Source organism: Copidosoma floridanum, unplaced genomic scaffold, assembly GCF_036245765.1.
Source record: "Copidosoma floridanum isolate Cflo_tuat_1 unplaced genomic scaffold, Cflo_Japanese_pri ptg000014l, whole genome shotgun sequence".
Classification (NCBI taxonomy): domain Eukaryota; kingdom Metazoa; phylum Arthropoda; class Insecta; order Hymenoptera; family Encyrtidae; genus Copidosoma; species Copidosoma floridanum.
This window is the reverse complement of record NW_028321891.1, coordinates 5,109,541-5,128,455: the sequence shown is the minus strand read 5'-3', so window position 1 is coordinate 5,128,455 and position 18,915 is coordinate 5,109,541. Positions and strand designations below refer to the sequence as shown.

Below are 18,915 nucleotides of genomic sequence, written 5' to 3'. Positions count from 1 at the left end.
TAATTTAATTTTTTTTTTTTTAAGTCTCACTTTATCAAGCTTGTACTTGTAATTTTATCTTTTTATTAAAATAAATGTTTGATTCTCATTAAAAAAAAAAAAATAATAATAATAAATAAATAACTAAAAATAAACAAACAATAAAACGAAATAATTTTTATAAAACTTTTTGTACGAGTTGTAAATAAAAATACGTGTGTATGAAATCTGAATTATTTCTCGGTGGTTTTAAACTAAAAATTCACTTTTTTCATATCATACCAATTCGTATTTTAGTATGATAACTTCCAGTTTAAACTAATAGCTTATGTAACAAAAACCAATCCTATCAAATAATTACGTATTTATTTGTCACCCGTTATTAGATGAAAAAAAAAAAAAAAGATTAATTCCAAACAAATTAAATGTCCATTGTATTACATTTCACACGTTTCAATCACAATATGACGCTATTGTTAAAAAGCTTCGTTCGCTCAATAAGTGTTTGGCTCTTGTTTTGAAAAAATATTTTCTCAACCTTACATTGATCTCCTGCCTTTGTATTTCCAGACTTTTATCATTAACTTTAAAAGCTAAGGATACTCCACCGAGTCTCGTAAAAAGCAAAGATAAAAACTGCACCAGCTCCGTAAAATCGTCCAAAGCGAATTCATATTTCACGAGGCATACACGTCCATGCATTCGCGGGGCGATATCGTTGCACTTTGGCCGCGAATAAAAATCCCAAATGCGATATATATACCGTACACATGTTCTCGCGAGTTTTATACCCACACCAACAGAGAGAGGATTGTACGTGCACGTGCACACTTGCGTTCGGTTCATTTCAGGTTAACGGCCTACTTTTACGACGACGGCCCTAGAAACCGACCTCCCTACCTCCCCCTGTGCCACATTTATTCGGCGAATTTCAATTTTCTCCCGCACCAGCTGAAATGATGGCCGACGGTTTAGTCGATATTTGTATCCTTACGTCACACACTTCTCACGCGCCAACGCTCGCGCAACACCAACAACGGCACAAAAAAAAAAAAACCCACAAATTTCTACCAGCATACCGAGTATAGTCGTATCCCGATGTCCTCAAAAATACACGCGCTCGATGAGAGGATCGAGGCACGAATTTAGATGACCATCTGCAGGCTGCATAAATCGCGGTCACGTGTTTCTGTACGCGACGTGTGGTATGGGTAACGGGGTCAGCTCTCGATCGCGTTTACGTACACGCTGCTCATAAAATTAAAAAGTCAGGCGTGAAAACCGCGCGGTAAGGGCGTTGCGGTTCGCTGGGCCGCACGTCCTTGGACGTTTTTGCACCTGTTGGCGCTCCTGCCGACTTCCGCGTCGACTCGAGTAAGGAATGCCCGTGTCAAGTGTATAGCGTTGCACGTAAAGCCCCTTTTCCCTCCACGAGTACATCCCGACCACATGGGTTTTTACGTACAAAAGTTTTGTTCTCGAATGTAAAACAAAAAGAGACAGCCTCGCTTACGAGAATAGAATGCCACATGTACAAGCACTCGGACCAATGGTTTTATTGGCGGTTAATAATCGTACGAAGCGCCCAAGGCCAACAAGGATGCGATCGCATTTGACCGACGAGTAGGAAATCATCGTGGCGCCCCACGTGACGCGAGACGGAGAGAGAGAGAGAGAGAGAGGCTGAAACAATAAAACCTCCCGAGAGGAGTATAGGCACACTCGCTCGTAAAGCGCTCGATTCTAAACTGGCGCGACATTAACGAAGGACGAGAGTTAAAGGCATCGGCTGTGCACGCGTCGATCAGCTGCTCGACCCCGAAACTTCACCAGAGAGAGGAAGAGCGCATTCTCCGTGGCAAGTGCGCGTACAATGAAAAAAAAAGCCCACTTTGTCGACACGCAGGCTCGGTAGGTCGTCAACTGTATCTACTTATATACCTTGCACTCACGAAAAGGATCCAGTGTCGGGTGGAGACGGGGCATACCTATACTAGAGAGAGAGAGAGAGAGTATGTCTATTTTCGAGCGTTTGGAGCCATCCCTGCCCTCCATAACTTTCAGCGCATCTCCGTTTGGTGTGCGTCGGGCGATGTTACCTAATCCACACGTGTATAGGGATGGGTCGGTAAATCATGATGGTTTACTGTTACTGTTATCGTTGCAAAGACCGTCTTGGCAGCCGAGCTGATGGACGTGGGTGCTATGTGCCTGTTGTTGCTCCTCCGAGACTTGGCGTTGACTTTGGCTTTCTTGATCTTTAAAGCTCGGCGTGTAGCTTTCCGATGTGGCTGAATTTTTCACGGCGAGTTGGTAAATGTGCAGGGAAGGGGGTGCATAAAAGTGAAAGACTGCCACCGTGTTCCGCAATCGTTTTTTTTCTCAATTGGTCCAAATGTATTTTTGATCTTCATCAACATGTGGCCGCGTGCATCTGGTCACTGCGAGAAGTGTGTCGTCACGAGACATCGCCAACGAGCACCGCGACGAATTTAATTATCGGTGACGACGACAGATTTCACTGTCAAAGCGAACGAGCCGCTTCACACGTTCGGTAGAGCTAATTGCACGTGTTGTAATACTGTATTCACGATCAAGGCTATATGGCTTTGGTCTACTGTACAAGCAAATGGGGACGGTGGCCTCTGATTTTACTTTACCTGTCTATATAAAATACAATCAAATGGGAATTTGGAAACTCGAAATCGTCATTTGGCTGTAATTTGAAACGAGAAAAAAAAGCTCTCTGGAGAGAGAGGGAGCGAGGAAAAGAGCAACGATGACGTAACACGCGACCACGACCGTCCGTTCTTCTGCGCCAGACGGAAATAATGAAACGTCCGATCTCTTGGGCGCTCCGTAGTTGCAATCGCATTAGCCATCTGCTGTTGATCTGGCGCGCAATGTGGAGCAGCGGACAGAACGTGTCGGTGTAAACACAAGCGACCCATATATGTGAAGAACTCGATGTTTACAACTACAGGGGGAAAGGGGTGACGATGAGAATTTGCATTTTTGGGCGTGTCTTTGTTACAGATTCTCCGAGCATAATGGAGAGATACGATTGGCTTTGGATGGCTGTGGTACGCGCGTACAAAGAAGATGAAATGGTCGAAGGCCTTTTATTTTCGGCATTGTTTTCGCGGGTAGAAGTGCGCACGTGTGCATCCGCACAAAATATACACGAATCCAAAGAGGCAAGCGAGTCGAGATGGATTTTAGCGAGTTGCATGGCCAACGTAGGCGAGGGCTTGATTATCGAGCCGATGACGCACTGCTCGGACGAACATCGCGGGGATCTTTTTTTGTTTTCTTCCTCTGATTTTACTTACATCTCCCTTTTTCGTGTTTCTCTGAACCAATGGCCGTGTGGATGCGTTTTCAATTTTCTAGACGCCGAGATCTTACCGATCGGTGAAACGAATCGGCTCTTTTTCTTCTTCTCATTTTGTTACAACTATTATTGTTTCTAATTTTGAAAGGCGATGGTTGAGAAAAACACCGGTGGGTCGGGCAGCTTTATTTTCGTGGATTAACTAGTTCTATCTTTGTGCGGGCAGTGAAGCTTCGATATAACAACATCCGATTGAGTCAGAGAGGCTTATCGCAATACACTTAAGCCGTAGCGAATTAATAAAAAGCTCTTAAAATGGTCGGTAAAAAACTCCTCTTGATGGGGGGGGGGGGGGAAATTACATAAACGCTCGGAGTTTCTTGCGTCCAAGGGAACAAAAAGTTTGAAATTGGGTATATGCAGATCTTTACTCATTCGGATTCAAGAAAAAACCCAATCTCCATCTAACTGATGAACAAAAAAAAGTGTCAAAGTACAACAGTAAGAAAAACCCAAGGCGGCCTTTACACCAAAAAACTAGCTCAGCCTCCTGTTTAGCATCGTATGCCAGTCCAACAAACATATCATCCCCCTGCACGTCCGTCACTCTCACACTCGGCTGTGAGATCGATCGGGTGTGTACGTATATGCCAGGGGAGAGATATTTAACCCGACAACAAACACACACTCGGGCGTGCGAGCCTATGACGTCATAAAGCGTCGACGAACGATAAAAGCATGATAAGCCTCCCCCTCGCCCGGGCTCTTCTTCCTCCTTTTCGCTGCCAATCGGTAATTGGATAGGCGAAGCCCCTGTCTCTTTCCTCTTCCTTCTCACCTGGCAAGCGTTTTTTTCTAGTTCCGTCGCGTTGCCTCTGCAGTTTCCTCTTCCAAGGGGGGGTGGGAGGATGGAGGGCGGTGGCAGCTCGAGATGAGCGTGCCTACGGATGGGGTGGAAGGAAAATGTTTCATTAGACGGGCGCGTTGAGTGCCCAGACAGGGCCGGAATAATCGATGGCAGACTCTCGATTTATCGCCGTCACTGCGGTTTTCCGCTGATCGAGACGCGAGTCAGTTGTCTCTCCCTCCTTCTGTAGTAAACTCGTCCTGATGACGATCAAGTGGGCGTACCTCGGATACATGGGAGGATTTCAAGTGGAACCTCACGAGATGCACACGCACGTAGAAGACGCTCTCGAGTGTCTGGCTGTGTGACAATTTTAATCAACTCTAATTCCATGCGCTTTATTGCATTTTATTATTTCATATTTTTTTTTCTACTTTCGAGAATTTTTCATAATACATATTAACCGAATTTCCGAGGATTTGTTAAACTTGTTATATTTAATTTTAATGTATTTCAATACGTGACATTTGTATGTAATCACTGCGTACATCAATGATCAAACGCTCAAAAGGGTACGTCACGTGCACGAGTGAATGAAAGCCCTGCGCGCCGCGAGAGCTCTACAAGGGAGATTTAAATATTTCATCTCTCAATTAAAACCCCCGCGCGACGACTTTGGGCAAACCTATATCTCTTCTCCCTTCGGCCCCTCCTTTTCATCCCGCGTTCGGTTCGGGCAGCCTCCCCCAAAGACATCCCTTCCGCTTGCTTGGCTCCGCAAAGAGAAAACTCGCGTCGGGCTCCTTCTTTGGAGGCAGAGGAAGAGGCTCTCGAGGGACACCTGATATCGGCGTGTCTCTCGACATCGGGGTGAATAGGATCGGTTTGCAGTGTGTGTGTGTGTATCAATCTTGACTTTTTTTTATGTATATTTATTTTTAGGTGTCCTTTGCGCGCGAAAGCAGAGCTTCGTCGAGCGAAGGAATCATTCGAGGATTCTCGTTTCATTTGTTTCGCGGTCGCTCTCGCGTTTCAGGCGCGAAGAATAAATTTTCCCGTGCTTTCGAAAGAAAACGCTCGAAAAGTACGAGATGTTGTTTCCGCGAGGCTCTCCGGTTTCAATTGGCTGTTGATTTCGCTACGGCCTATTGTTAGATGCTTGATTTATCGCTCCCGTAAACACTCTGATGGAGTGCCTTACGATTTCTCAACGGAGCAAAACCACGTCGGGATGAAACCAGGGAAGACTTTTTTTTTTTTTTTTTTTTTTTTTAATAATCCAGCTTGAAACTCTGTCTCATTTCTCGATCCATCCAGATCCTCGCTTTGTCTTATAAAAATTTATATTTCTCATTAAACTTTTTTTTCCAACTGTCTTTACCTGTACCAAAATATGTCTGAAATATTGACATTCTTATACATAATATAAACGACTTGACACTTGTGGATTAATCGTTTGCAGTTGTCACGTATTTTTCAACCAATGCTTTGGTATACCTTGACTTGATTTCATAATGAAAAAAAAAAAATTAAAACCAATAAGCTCTGCTAGTCTTCACTGTAGAGAAATGATGTAGCTTCGTGACTTTAGTATCGAAAATAAATAAGAAATCTCTTGTAGAATCGGGGGGGTGGATGAAAAAAAAAAAAAAAAAAAAAAAAGCGAAGACCAAGCGCGTACTTCCGCGCCAGCTGATCCAATTACATGAAAAACGTGTGCATCAGTGCACACACAACACGCGCGCTGCTCTGAAAAATAGTTCATTAACGATCTGACCTTCCCCGGCGCGCTTGGACGCTCGTCAACCGCAACAAACAAGAAGGTATGAATAAAAAGAAAGAAGGAAAGAAAAGAGAGCCAACTCGAGGGCCTACGGAATTAAAGGGTGAAGAAAAGCCGTGGGCACCCGTGAAGTGGTGGCTCTCCTTCTGCACGCCCACTTTCTTCGCTCCTTGTTTTCCTTTCTTTCTTTCTTTTCTTTTTTTTTTTTTTTTTTTTTTTTTTTTTCTACAACAGCGCCAAGTAGCTCTGTTAGACGTCCTCCCTCTCTATCCGCCGTGTGCTAGTTTCGTACTGGGGAAGAAAAGGGGAGTGTAAAATAGAGGTGATAGTGGCAATGAAGAGAGATGCTGGGGCTAGCTCGTTCGTTCTGGAAACTTTTCTTCGTTATTTTTAAATTTTCGTCTTCGTATGGGCTTGACTCAATATTTTTTTCATTTCTTCCTACTTTCAATTGATTATTTAGATGCGTATCCATTTGTTTTCGTAAGCATCAAGTTGATGGATCATGTATGGTTTTTTTTTCCATATCTGGGATAAAGACATAATATATACTATGCATAAATTGCTAAATTTTTCCTTAATACTACATAGTTTTACATAAGGTACTTAATCTGATATATTATGCTAGCTAAATGTCACGAGGAACTATAAATCAAGTTTCGTGGCGTAACACCTCGTGCATCGTTATTAACAAACTCGCTTCATTGTATGCGTTGAAGCAACAAAAAAAAAAAAAGTATTGAAATGACTTTTAGAAAAACGGCATGACTGAAAAAAAAGACCAAGAACAACAGAATTACGCTACTATTTTCGTTTTGACAAACAACTATTTCTAATCACGCAACATGTAACAATCGTTGTCCCGCAGGTACAAGAGCTATTTGGTGCGATGAAGGAGCAATCGTCCTCGTCGCGGATCGAAAAGGAAAAGCCCGAGTTGCCGCAGCGCTCGTTGAGCAGCGCGGCCGCATTGACGTCGATCGGCGCCGACATATCGCCGAGCTCGTCGCACTTCTTCGAGGTGCTCTACGTTGGCAAGACCAAAGTCAGCCGTCCCGACGTGCCCGAGTCCTACATCGACGATGTCCTCATCAGCAAGTTCCGCAGTAACGGGCTCGAAAAGTCCCGGTCGACCGCCGGCAATTTGCTCAACGAGTGCCATCAGCTCAAACAACAGGCCGGTGCCTCCGGTTTATTCGCAAACGCCCGCAGAGACAGCATGGTCAGTCGCTTATCTGTCTCCTATCCCTATACTTTTCCTTATAATTGGTCTACTTGATGAAAAGAAAAAAATCACGTACCCTAGGACTCGAACACGAGTGACGCCGGCAGCGTGGAGAACGTGGCGAGCAACGGCAACCTGATGTCACCGATGAGCCCACTGACGCCGACAACGAGCCTGAGCAAGTCGATAGAATCGGCACCAGTGATCCAACCCTCCCCAGCCCAGACATCACCCACGGAGCCACCCAAAAAGTCAAACAGCATCCCATTGCCGGAGGTAGCCATGAGGAATCGGGCCGCGTCAACGGGCAGCGTCATGATGACCAGGCGGGACTCGGCGAAAGACAACGAGGACCTCAACCGGACCATGCTCTTCCAGGTTTGCTTTTTTCGTTTTTTCTTTGCATTTGGCTTCGAAAAAAGAGAACGGGATATCCTGACGCGTTGAATTACAGGTGGGGCGTTTGGACCTGAGGCTGATTAGCCCGGACCGCAAGAAAATCCTGCTGCACAAGCAACTGCGGGACGTCGCGAGCTGCGTCCGGGGTATCCAGAATCTCGAGCACTTTGGCTTCGTTTGCCGGGACAGCACGAGCGAGCGCTTCGTCTGTTTCATCTTCAAGTGTCAATCGGAGTCCGTTGCCGACGACCTCGTTGCAGGTGAGTCTCGTGTTGCGAAACACTTTTCGACTCGTTGTCGAAGCCACGTTTGATACGGATGCGTGGTTTTTCAGCGATAACTCAAGCGTTCGAGTCGTCGGCCAGTGGACAGCCGAAGAAGGAACGGCCGGTATTCTCCTGCGAGCACTGCCCAATGGTTTGGTACAGCAAACTGTGCCAGGAGATCGAAGGTACGTTGAATTGTGATGCTCGCATATAGGATCCAGAGTGTGACGATACCTTGTGTCTTCAGGGCAAAGCGACCGCAAGACTCAGAGCATAATATTCTCGCGGCTGGAGCAGCTGCCGGAGGACGAGCAGGACGTCGTCGTGACAAAGTACCGCGGCGCGGAGGCTGCCAGTGGAACTGGTTCGGGCACCAGTTTGTCGGAGCAAAACCAATTCCTCATGATGCTGCTGCGTGTGCACTGCGAAGCCAAGCAGTCACGGCATGTTCACGACACTGCGGAGAACAGGTTCGTGCGTCGGCTCGTTTTTTTGTCTTTTCTGCTTTTGAATAAAGAAACAAGTCCGGATTTGTACCCAACCCAGAGTAATAGTATCAGAGTTGGTCCTTAAGTTTCTGGAGCACGGAGGGTGGGAGGGCTGCTTGGAATTCAGGATAGCGGGTACGCTCCGAATTATTAAGGACTCGCTTTGTGGATGAAAAAACGTTTGAGGAATACTGCATGAAATGTAAATTTTTCACATCGGTGCTTCGGAGATGCCGTAAGAAAATAAATATCTCGTGTTATAATCCACGATAAGCATTACCCCCTATCAAAAATATCAATACTAAATCAACGCTGAAATTAGTCATTAATTACATCGTTGATTTTATATTGATACCACGTTTAATCAATACCGATTCAGTGTTGAATCAACGTTGACTTATCATCAACTTGACAGCATTGAAGTTGTGAGCTTTAAAAAAATTAATTTAATTGCAACGGCAATGCTTGCGTGAGGAAGGCGTTTTTTTGAAGTTAAGTATTGATATTATTGGTAAGGAAACTAAATCGTGCACATATCTATATTTTTAAAAAGCAATGATATATTCTTGAAATCAATACCGATTGATCGAATAGTCAACTATATATTTGACTTTTCACAGGAGCGAGTTTCTGAACCAGTACCTAAGCGTCGGAGTGGGCAGTACGATATTTATGAAAGCAAAGCGCTCACTGACCAATAGCTTCGACCATCTCATGAAACGAAAAGGCTCCAAAGACGATTTTGGCCTTGGCTCCCAGAACCAATTGAACAAAGCTGGCTTGCAAAGTCCAGTTGGCGGTTCAGGTATGCTGCCCATTACCGATACATCACCCGAGTCCAGCAGACCACGATCGCTTCGCGTTTCTCCGGAACAACAGATCAACGCAACTATCATGGCTAGTCCTAAAAGTCCTATGATGGATATGTAAGTTAAAGTCCTTTTTATACTTCATTCAAAAAATACATAGATTTTTAATTTTTAACAATAATCTTTTTGTTATTTGCTGTAGATTCTTGAAAGTTGGAAATTCGCCAAAAATGTCTCCCACCGAGGGTGAAGGTAGCAAGGACAAACAGCATCAGCAAAGCGGTTCGTGGAGACAGGCGATATTAAACCGCGTTGTCACGCCTGGAAAAGATCAAGAAAATAAGAGCGATATGAAAAATGTCAATTTAAGCAATATCAATATCGCACAGTTGATGCCAGCAAAGAAGAGGAGTAAGGAAGAGTTGCGCGAGTTGTGGAAAAAAGCAATAAATCAGCAATTGATTCTCATCAGGATGGAGAAGGAAAATGCTAGGCTTCGAGGTATAGAACCATTCTAAAACGATCTATCGAGGAACGCATGTCTAAAGTATATGATACATGACTGAGTTTTTTTCTATTTTTCATTTTAGTTCGACAAGAGGAAGCTACAGTCAAGAGAATAAAATTGGAATACGACGAGCTGAGCAGTTGTAATCGACAGCTCGTAGAGGTCTGGGACTTGCTGGTCAGCAAGGAGTCGCGAATCTCAACCAAATGTGATAACCAAATGCTTCTTCAAGCCATAAAGCAAGGTATATACGAAGGCTTTGTTGTTCACTGTTAATAAAAATTTTGGCCCTTTTTTTAACATACGGTCATAAAAATGCAGGTGTACCGCGAGGCAAGCGCGGTGAAGTATGGCAGTTTTTGGCCGAGCAGTTCTGCATGAAACAACCACCTCTGGACACGCATGACTTCCCAAACTATAATACTCCGTACGAGCTACTGTTGAAACAACTGACGTCACAACAGCACGCCATTCTTATAGATCTCGGGCGCACTTTCCCGAATCACCCGTATTTCAGCTCGCCCCTGGGACCTGGACAATTGGCCCTCTTCAACTTACTCAAGGCGTACTCTCTGCTCGACCATGAAGTGGGATACTGCCAGGGCCTCAGTTTCGTCGCTGGAGTTCTTCTGTTGCACGTAAGATACCAAGATTATTTTTTTATTATAATTAAAAACAAAATTGGCTTAGGTATTTACTGATTTCTCAAAGAAGCAGCAAGTTGCATCACGTGCGTTCGTTGAAAAAATGTAACTTTAATATGATGAATCAGACCTTGGCTTAATTAAGGTCAATAATTGTCATTGTCGGTTGGATGAAAAAAAAAAAAAAAAAGGCCAACTGATGATCAAAGTCAAACGACTCTTGTGATTGCTCATCAAAAACGATTACAGATGTCCGAGGATCAGGCTTTCTTCCTACTCCGGCACCTCATGTTCCGACGTGGCCTGCGAAAACTCTACCTACCGGACATGGCAGCTTTGCAACTCCATCTCTACCAATTGTCGAGATTGCTTCACGATAGGCTTCCAGCTATTTATAATCACTTTGACAAGCACGAGGTCTCGCCTACGTTGTACGCGGCTCCGTGGCTTTTGACTCTGTTTGCCAGCCAATTTCCGCTTGGATTCGTTACCAGGGTTTTTGGTTCGTTCAACGATTTTCCAGTCATATTTCAGCGAGCTGGAATATTGACATGCGAGTATACTAATTTTTTTGTTTTTGGTAGATTTGCTATTCCTTGAATCTTCGGAAGTAATTTTCCGTGTTGCTCTTGCCCTGCTAGAAGAACACCAAGACCCGTTAATGAAATGCGATAGTTTCGAGGAAATTATGGAATATCTAAAGGTACTGTTCGAGCTCAATTTCTTGAATAACGATCTACTATTTAATACTCATGGTCACTCATTGCATAATTTTTTTTACTAATAGACAAAGGTACCAGCAGTAGACAAAGTAACTTTGGACAGAGTTATGAAGCGAGTATTCTATCCTGACATGGAAATGGCCAAACAGCTTAACGAGTACCGCGTTGAGTACCAAGTCCTCCAAGAAGAAATGATTTCTGTGAAACCACAGATAGAAAACATGGAAAAACTGGAACTGTTGAACAAACAGTTGGTGTCACAAAATACTCATCTCAACGAACAGTTAGAGGTAAATAAAACTATAAACTTTTTTTTAGTAGTAACTGTAACAAGTATTAATTATTCAACCACAGATCGCAATGGCAAATTTGGAACGTCTGGAGACAACGCGCACGCACCACCAGGCCAACCTTCATCGTCTCGAGTCCCAGAACCGAAGTCTCGAAGTAACAATATCGACAATGGGCTCGTTTATCCAACAACTGATAGACTCCAAAACGGACATAGAAATTCCGGGTGATGTTCGCCGAATCGTTGCTCAACTATCCTCAGTCGAAAAACGTCGCAGCAACAGCAATCTACGTTCCTTACCCGGTCGCGTGATCGAGGACAACAACAACAAGTACGACATGAAAAAGAGCAACAGTGCCGGTAAAGACTCGCGACTCATCAAGACCAACAGCATGATGGAGCCACCTTATCCCCTCAAATCGGCCCTCAGCCAGCCAAACCTTGGCTCGAAGCTCGAGAAGGTATCGTCCTTCTTCGCGAACTCGCACAACCACATCAAGCAGCAACGCGCCCAAATGGCAGCGATACGGAGCGACGCTGGAAGCAACGAGACGATCAACTCGTCCAACTCGCTCAATGGAAATGACGAGAACGATTCCAAAACCTCGAACATTGACATACAAATTACAGATAACAGTGTCAATAGTGGCTCGGACAATCATATAGCCCAGAATGACAGTAGTTTGAAGATCGACACTATAGCTGCTTTGGAGAAATCGGTTTCTTTGCCGCGAAACACGAGAATGCCCCTCAAGTCTTCTAAATCGGCTTACGAACTTGGTAAGTAACTTCCATTTTTTTTTTTATTATGATCTCATGTACCTCAATCGAGAGAAGTGTACGTATTATTGATTTTTTCCAACAGGGAGCGTGATGAAAATCCCCACGACAAAGCTCGAGGACACAAACTCGGATTCGTTGACAAATCTGTCGGGCACGATGCACCCGTTGGACACGTGTAGCGACGTGAATTTCAAGTACGGTGGCACGACGAAGCTCAAATCCATCAAGCCCATACGCGCCGGAGTGGGCCAGACGGGCGCTCACGACAACAACAACAAAGAAATCCAACAGAATCCACAGATACTTAGTAGATAGCAGATGCTTTTGTTGAACGTTATCAAGAGCAATCTGTCGTAAATTGTCGGCGTGAACGAAGGATAGTAAGTTAACGAACGAACCTCGTCAATTATTATTGTCATCGTCACCAGCAATTATCCACGTCCGTATTATAAATAATAATAATCATAATGATAATAATAATTATGAAATTATACACTTTACCGTATTCTATTGCCAAATATCAATTGCCGATCGTTCGGTAATAATTACTGATACGGTTTCTCCATTACCTTTTTGTTTGCCACCGTGTGCTGTACATTAAATTTCCTAAATTTACTTAAATGACGAGTGTGAGAATCAAATGTAAGTAGCGGAGCGTAGTAGAGCATCGTTGAGAGAAAAAAAAAAGAAAAAAAAAAAAACAAAAAAAAATACGTAAAGCAAATAAACTACCATATCTCAAATGAATAATAGTTACAAGAATTTAACAGAAAATAAAAATCGATTTTTAGTGCCTAAGTTTAAAAAAAAAAGCAGTCTACCGAGCAGTAAATAATAACGATCTGTGCATGGCAACTGACAAACGATAAAGTTGTCCCTGGTGTAGGTTGATAGGTCGACGTTCACACAAATCATTACAAAAATTACACAAATGTACTTCAATATTTAGCACACTGACACACAAGTGGACACTAGTCTACAAATTTGTAATTTTGTAAAATAATCTTAGAGACTTATTAGGAAGTTTAATGTAGTTCGTCAACAAACAAGAGTACCATGAAAACTTTTTGTTAATCGGAGAAGATCGAAATTGTTTATCGTAGTTCATTAATGTACCTTCAATTTGTTTAATAAAAGTAAATAAGTAAGCAAAAATAATACTGATAAAATTTCATGAAAAAATAAAGGTTAGCATAATCTTTGAAAATAGCAAAAAAATAATAATATGCTCTTGCTTGAAAAAAAAAAAAAAAAAAAAAAATATATCTCTTTCGGCTGATGTCAAACGTTTATATGCAAGCTTTTTCCGAGATTTTGTTTTTCTTCTTTGGTTTTTACAACCTGATATTTTTTTTTTTTTATTTGTTAATGTGTTTTCAAGTTTTAATCGATTAAATGATGACAAAGACTGTCAGTCATAAATTTTTTGATGGATATTTACTTAAGAACTTAAAAAACTTCAAACATCATACGTAAAAGTTTCATGATTTTTGTAATTATACTGTAATGGCAAAATAAACATTCAAATGAAAAGCAAATAATGTAAGAATCTGCCAAGATGATAATAAGTTTAGTCAAGACTTCAAGATAAAAACAAAATCGAGTAGATGGAAGCATGGGTAAAATGCGCTGTATAAAGTAGTTGTAGACGTAGAACTTGTGATGTTCGTTGTAGATAATATCCTTGTTGGTGTATGTTTGATATTGTACAATGAATTTTATTATTTTAATTATTTTTTCATCGCTCTTTTGGTAGAAGATAATTTACTTTCTTCGTAAGTTAAAGTGACGAGTACTGTATTTGTACGTTTTCAACAAAATTTTTCTGTGTGCAATCATTTTTGTGTTTAAAAAATTTTTTCAATTCAAAATAATTCGAATAAATTTCAACTTAAAAAAAACTTATCAATAGCATACTTTTAATTCAAAAATTACTTTATCGTCTTCCGCTTTCATTTAATTGAAAAAATATTACTGTTCGAGAAATCTTTGGTACTACATAAAACACAGTTTAATCTAAATGAGTATTAGATTATGTAACAAATTATATGTTTATGTGATATTTGTGAATTTGCGAAAAGCTGATTCACATCCTATTAAATTATTTCGCTCAGAAGCAGTATACTTAATTTTCGTTATTATTAATTATGTTTTCGTTTATTTACATCGTAAGATCGATTGTAGGGTGTAGAAATATTCGATGAGTATGTAAGAACAACATGCGAATGAGAACTGCAAGAATTATGTTATTCTTGCACATTTTATTTCACTACTTAGAATTTAGAGATTCTAAATACTAAAATGTGATAGTGCGAAGTGCTTTTCTGTGGCTACATTTCGTGCTGATTAATTTTTTTTGTTTAAAATTTTTTGTTATACGTTACAGAAAGATTATGATTTGTTATGTTTACTGTGGTCACGGCAAAGATGAGGTAATATATTATACATAATATATACATACAGTGTACATGTCTGTGGCCAACTACAATCAATAGTCTTCAATAAAAAAAAGATATGTGATTACAAATAATGTTTATGAATTTTTCATTTAGTGGTTGAAAACAAAATTCTCCCAAACTTTTATTACAATTTTTACTAAATTTTTAATCCTATCATTATCTTAATTTTAAGAATTCGTAACATTGTAAATATTACCTTGTAACAAATATTTTTAAGACTGTTGCATTCAAAGAATGCACAAATACAATTACGTCATACGTTTTACCGAGTCGTTAATTAAATGCTTATTTAATGATGACCTTTATGATTTTTTTTGTTTTGATTGCTCATGCATTTTTAAAAAAGGAAAATTTGTTAACTTTTATTAACCGTTTCATGATCAATGTAATTTCGATAAAACAGCAAACCATAAAATTTCCTATAACATTAATTCTATTTTCAGTTTGCACGTGTAAACACTTATGTAGCAATTGTTAGTACATGAATTATAAAGAGTATATTGATAATCATGACAACTAAATTTCTTGTAGAAAAAATTAATGTAAATATACAGAAATAAAAAAAAAAGTTATCATAGTTTCATAGCAGGCCATCATTACAAAAGTTGAGAAAACGTTTGACTCAAAAATTTGTTCAATTAATATTTATGCAACGTTATGAAATGATGGTCTTATTGATTTGTTGATTAATTCTCAAGCTCATCCATAACTGCAATTCAACTGATTAAGCAATTTTAAAATAAATCAATTATTGGTGAATGTTGTTTCATGTCGCATATTTCTGGAACGTAATTTTGACTGTTTACATGCGCACTGAATCTTTAAGCATTGAAAATAAACCCAAATATGTTTTATCAGTTTCATGATCAAAGTAACACCTATTCAAACAGAACTCAGGCGAACATTCTTCAAAAATGGTTTTATATAAAAGGTACTCAAACTTGACTTTTAATTTTAATGAAGTTAAATACTACAGCTTTCACACTTTACAATAAATATATTCAATTTATTTTGACGATCAAATTATGTATTACACAAATATTATTTGGCTTTTTTTTGTCTTTGAAGTTTCTAAAAGCGCTAAAACGTATGGTATTTGCGGGTAAGTAACAATTTTAAGTTAGAACAAAATACATTTAATTACATTTAACAATGCAGAATTTATTATTTTATTTTATTTTATTCAATTAACATTCTAATATTATTAAGCTTGCATATTTAATTTTTGAATAACGCTACTTGCAATTTCAAAGGAGTAATCAGTTTCGATGTTCAAATGGACAATGCATAGATAATAATTTACTATGCAATGAGAATAACGATTGTTTGGATGGTAGTGACGAAAGTTATCAGAATTGCAACTACAATACGAACAAATCTACATCAAACTTAGTTTTAACAAAGTAAGTCATGTTTTATCTTTTTTTTTAATCATCGCAATTTTTACCAGTGGTAGCCATTAAATAACCTTTTACATACTCTTCTTTCGTAAATCTGATATAAAAATAATTAAGAGTGGAATTTTTATGCTAACTAGATCTACATCAACAACTCAATCACCCCAAAAAGTACACCAATACGGATGTGCTCTTGGTGATTTTTCCTGTCTTAGTGGTGAATGCATAAATTTGAATCATACTTGTGATGGAGCTTATGACTGTAGTGATGGTAGTGACGAGTCTCCTACAATATGCCCACATGTTGGTGTTGTAGCTCTATCTCACAATAATGCAGAAAATACTACGAAGTAAGCATTTTTATTAATAATAGTATAGTTAACTCAACTAGTGCATATAATAGTTACCTCGTCGTCGGAGTAACGTATAGGTGACAATTATATAAATTAAAAGTCACTAGTATTTTAAACAATAATACAAAAACATTACAAAATGCTTAAATGTTACCTAAAGTATCAGAACACCTGAGATAATAGGACAATAGGATTAAGAACATTCCACTTTTCATACTAATTGTTGGTCGGTTAGTTATCAAATAATAATTTACCTTCTTTAATATCTACTGTATATCTTAAAGAATTTTGTATTATTTTCAGTGATCATACTTGCAACCAGTATTATGTAGGAAATACTACCCCTTCCTCCGTATTAGAGGAAGAAAGTAGTTGCATGCATTGAAAGTTATTTATAAAAATTAGAATTTTATGGGCTTAATAAAATAAAAATATGTTTTCTAATGTTTAAGTTATGAGCTTGAGTTGAAAGTTTGTATTTAGGTTTAAATTAAAGAGACTACATCGAATTTCAGTGATGGATTAAAATATAAAGATGATGGGCACGACAACTTGATACCGTGTGAAGTGCCTCCTCAACCACCTAATGGGCTGTGGAAGTTACACAAATCTCTCTGTGACTCTAATCAAGACTGCGAGTTACCTTACCATACCAAAACTTTGAAACCTGGTTCCTATCTTGTATACAGATGTAACAATGGGTACAATATTCGAGGGAACCCAGATGTGTTTTGTGGACCCGGTGGAAAATGGATTACAGAACCTACTTGTGAAGGTAGTTGATGTTTTTTGTTCATTGCATTATAATTATATTTCATGTTAATTAATTAACAGTTCTCTCATCAATAATTTTTTGTTTCTCGAAATTTAGAAATCAAATGCAAAATTTTGAGCGAATCTGCAACGGAAGCTATTTGTTTATGGAACAATCTGGCAGTATCATGCGAAATCCCTGCGCCACTAAACACAATAGCCATTTTGAAATGTCGAGAAGGATTTGTTCAGGAAATTACGTATGGAGCCACTTTCAAAAACGTTACTTGCGAATCTAATGGAATTTGGAGCCCAGATCCAATTAAGTGTGTTAAAAAACCCAAAAAAGTTAAACTTGTCCTGGAAGGAGACATGATTTTGCAGGACTAGAGAAAATTTTGTAAAAATTATTGTTCAAATAAACTACATGAAAATATTTGAAAACCAATGAAATAATAAGACAAAAATTTTTACTGAACCTTGTAAATGCAGGAATTAAGAAAACATGTTTTATGATGTAAGTTGTAAGGCTTCATTGGCTTCATTCATTAGAAGATTCAAAATATTAAACATTTTTATCATTTACTCTTTAATTAAAAATGACATTTTTTAACCCTAAAAAATTTGCTATTTAATTTTAATACAATTACTATTTTTTCGGGTGATGTCAAGAACTCTAACAGTCTCCTTTCTAAAAAATCAAACTTTTTGCATTTAACAATTGCGTACCCACGGAGAAAAGGGAAAAATGAGAAGCAAATTAGTAAAAACGGGAGGGTTATGAACAGCTGTTGAAAAATTTTTTTATTAAAACATTAATGAGAATATTTATCAAAAAAAAAAAAAATTAGTACGTTTTTACAGACAAAATATACGTGCTACAAAAACAAATACAAAAAGCTTAAAATTGTGTTACGTACTATAGTATATAGCTATGCATGTAACAATTTTTGATTGGTGAAATTTTCATCGCAACAACTTTTTTAGCTCTAAAATCAAATGAGTAACAAAAACTCACTTTTTTTAACAAATCTCTTTCTGTGATTACGAAAATGTTTACAGGAATTAAAAAAAAAAAAAAAGTTAATGTTTTGTTTAAATTTGCTGCCTCTGAGATGACATCTATAAGTTCATACAAATCATAAATAAGAAAAATTGATGAGCACTGATATTCCTGCTGTTAAACTAATTCAACGTCGTAAAAAAATATTACATGACGGTGAAAACTAAGACTTATAATCGAAAATGTGTAATAATCTACTTCTTGATGTTTAATCCAACAATTAACGATCATTTGAAAAGTAGTAAAAATATTCAGTAATTTTTAAAAATAGAAGTTATGAAATATGTATTATGTAAAAATAAAAATTCATAGTTCTTATTGAGCCGATTGACGTTGTGGGTTAATTGTTTGACTCACTTATATGATTACGAATCACAAAAAAATGCTGTTAAGAATGTAAAAGTATAATTGCTATGAAATACCAGCCAGTAATTAGACTAGTCTACGTTTTTTCTTGGAATCAATGTGATGCAGTGATTCGAATTTACACAATACTTACATCACATCAGCTACTGTAAATTGCTAATTTGTATAATGATACTTCACTGTAAATATTTATTGCAGTGAAAAATTGTGATATGCATTTTTTAATAACACGTGAAATATTTTAATTAGAAAAATATTAGCAGTTTTCGTTACAGAAGCACCATCACCGCCGCGGTTTCTATACTTTATTGACAAGAAAAACTTTGTTTGTATGTTAATGTAATCTTTAATATAGGGGTATTAAATAAATTATTCGATGTTACATAATTCTATGTCCAATGTTTATTAAAACTACTCGTGCTAATGCATCAAAAATGCTTTTCAC

The 18,915-nt window shown here is 38.9% G+C and overlaps 2 protein-coding genes across 4 annotated transcripts in view; both read left to right on the top strand.

Annotated features, from left to right (window-relative positions):
* The window catches only part of plx (PTB_TBC1D1_like and TBC domain-containing protein plx), a 37,361-nt gene extending 22,693 nt beyond the window's left edge, over nucleotides 1-14,668 (top strand). For all 3 annotated transcript variants that reach the window (XM_014355376.2, XM_014355379.2, XM_014355377.2), the window contains exons 4-17: nucleotides 6,812-7,165; nucleotides 7,250-7,546; nucleotides 7,623-7,827; nucleotides 7,902-8,018; nucleotides 8,081-8,303; nucleotides 8,942-9,247; nucleotides 9,333-9,631; nucleotides 9,721-9,882; nucleotides 9,960-10,276; nucleotides 10,532-10,784; nucleotides 10,867-10,985; nucleotides 11,070-11,294; nucleotides 11,359-12,076; nucleotides 12,162-14,668. In XM_014355376.2, coding sequence (XP_014210862.2) covers nucleotides 6,812-7,165; nucleotides 7,250-7,546; nucleotides 7,623-7,827; nucleotides 7,902-8,018; nucleotides 8,081-8,303; nucleotides 8,942-9,247; nucleotides 9,333-9,631; nucleotides 9,721-9,882; nucleotides 9,960-10,276; nucleotides 10,532-10,784; nucleotides 10,867-10,985; nucleotides 11,070-11,294; nucleotides 11,359-12,076; nucleotides 12,162-12,394 — 3,828 coding nt within the window. In that variant the 3' untranslated portion in view covers nucleotides 12,395-14,668. The remainder of the gene's footprint in view (nucleotides 1-6,811; nucleotides 7,166-7,249; nucleotides 7,547-7,622; nucleotides 7,828-7,901; nucleotides 8,019-8,080; nucleotides 8,304-8,941; nucleotides 9,248-9,332; nucleotides 9,632-9,720; nucleotides 9,883-9,959; nucleotides 10,277-10,531; nucleotides 10,785-10,866; nucleotides 10,986-11,069; nucleotides 11,295-11,358; nucleotides 12,077-12,161) is intronic.
* Nucleotides 14,507-17,431, top strand: LOC106641057 (modular serine protease-like). The gene is made up of 5 exons (XM_014355281.2): nucleotides 14,507-14,511; nucleotides 15,792-15,941; nucleotides 16,076-16,285; nucleotides 16,804-17,063; nucleotides 17,160-17,431. The coding sequence occupies exons 1-5, from the start codon at nucleotides 14,507-14,509 to the stop codon at nucleotides 17,429-17,431; spliced, it is 897 nt and encodes a 298-aa protein (XP_014210767.2).
* The last annotated feature ends 1,484 nt before the right edge of the window (nucleotides 17,432-18,915 follow it).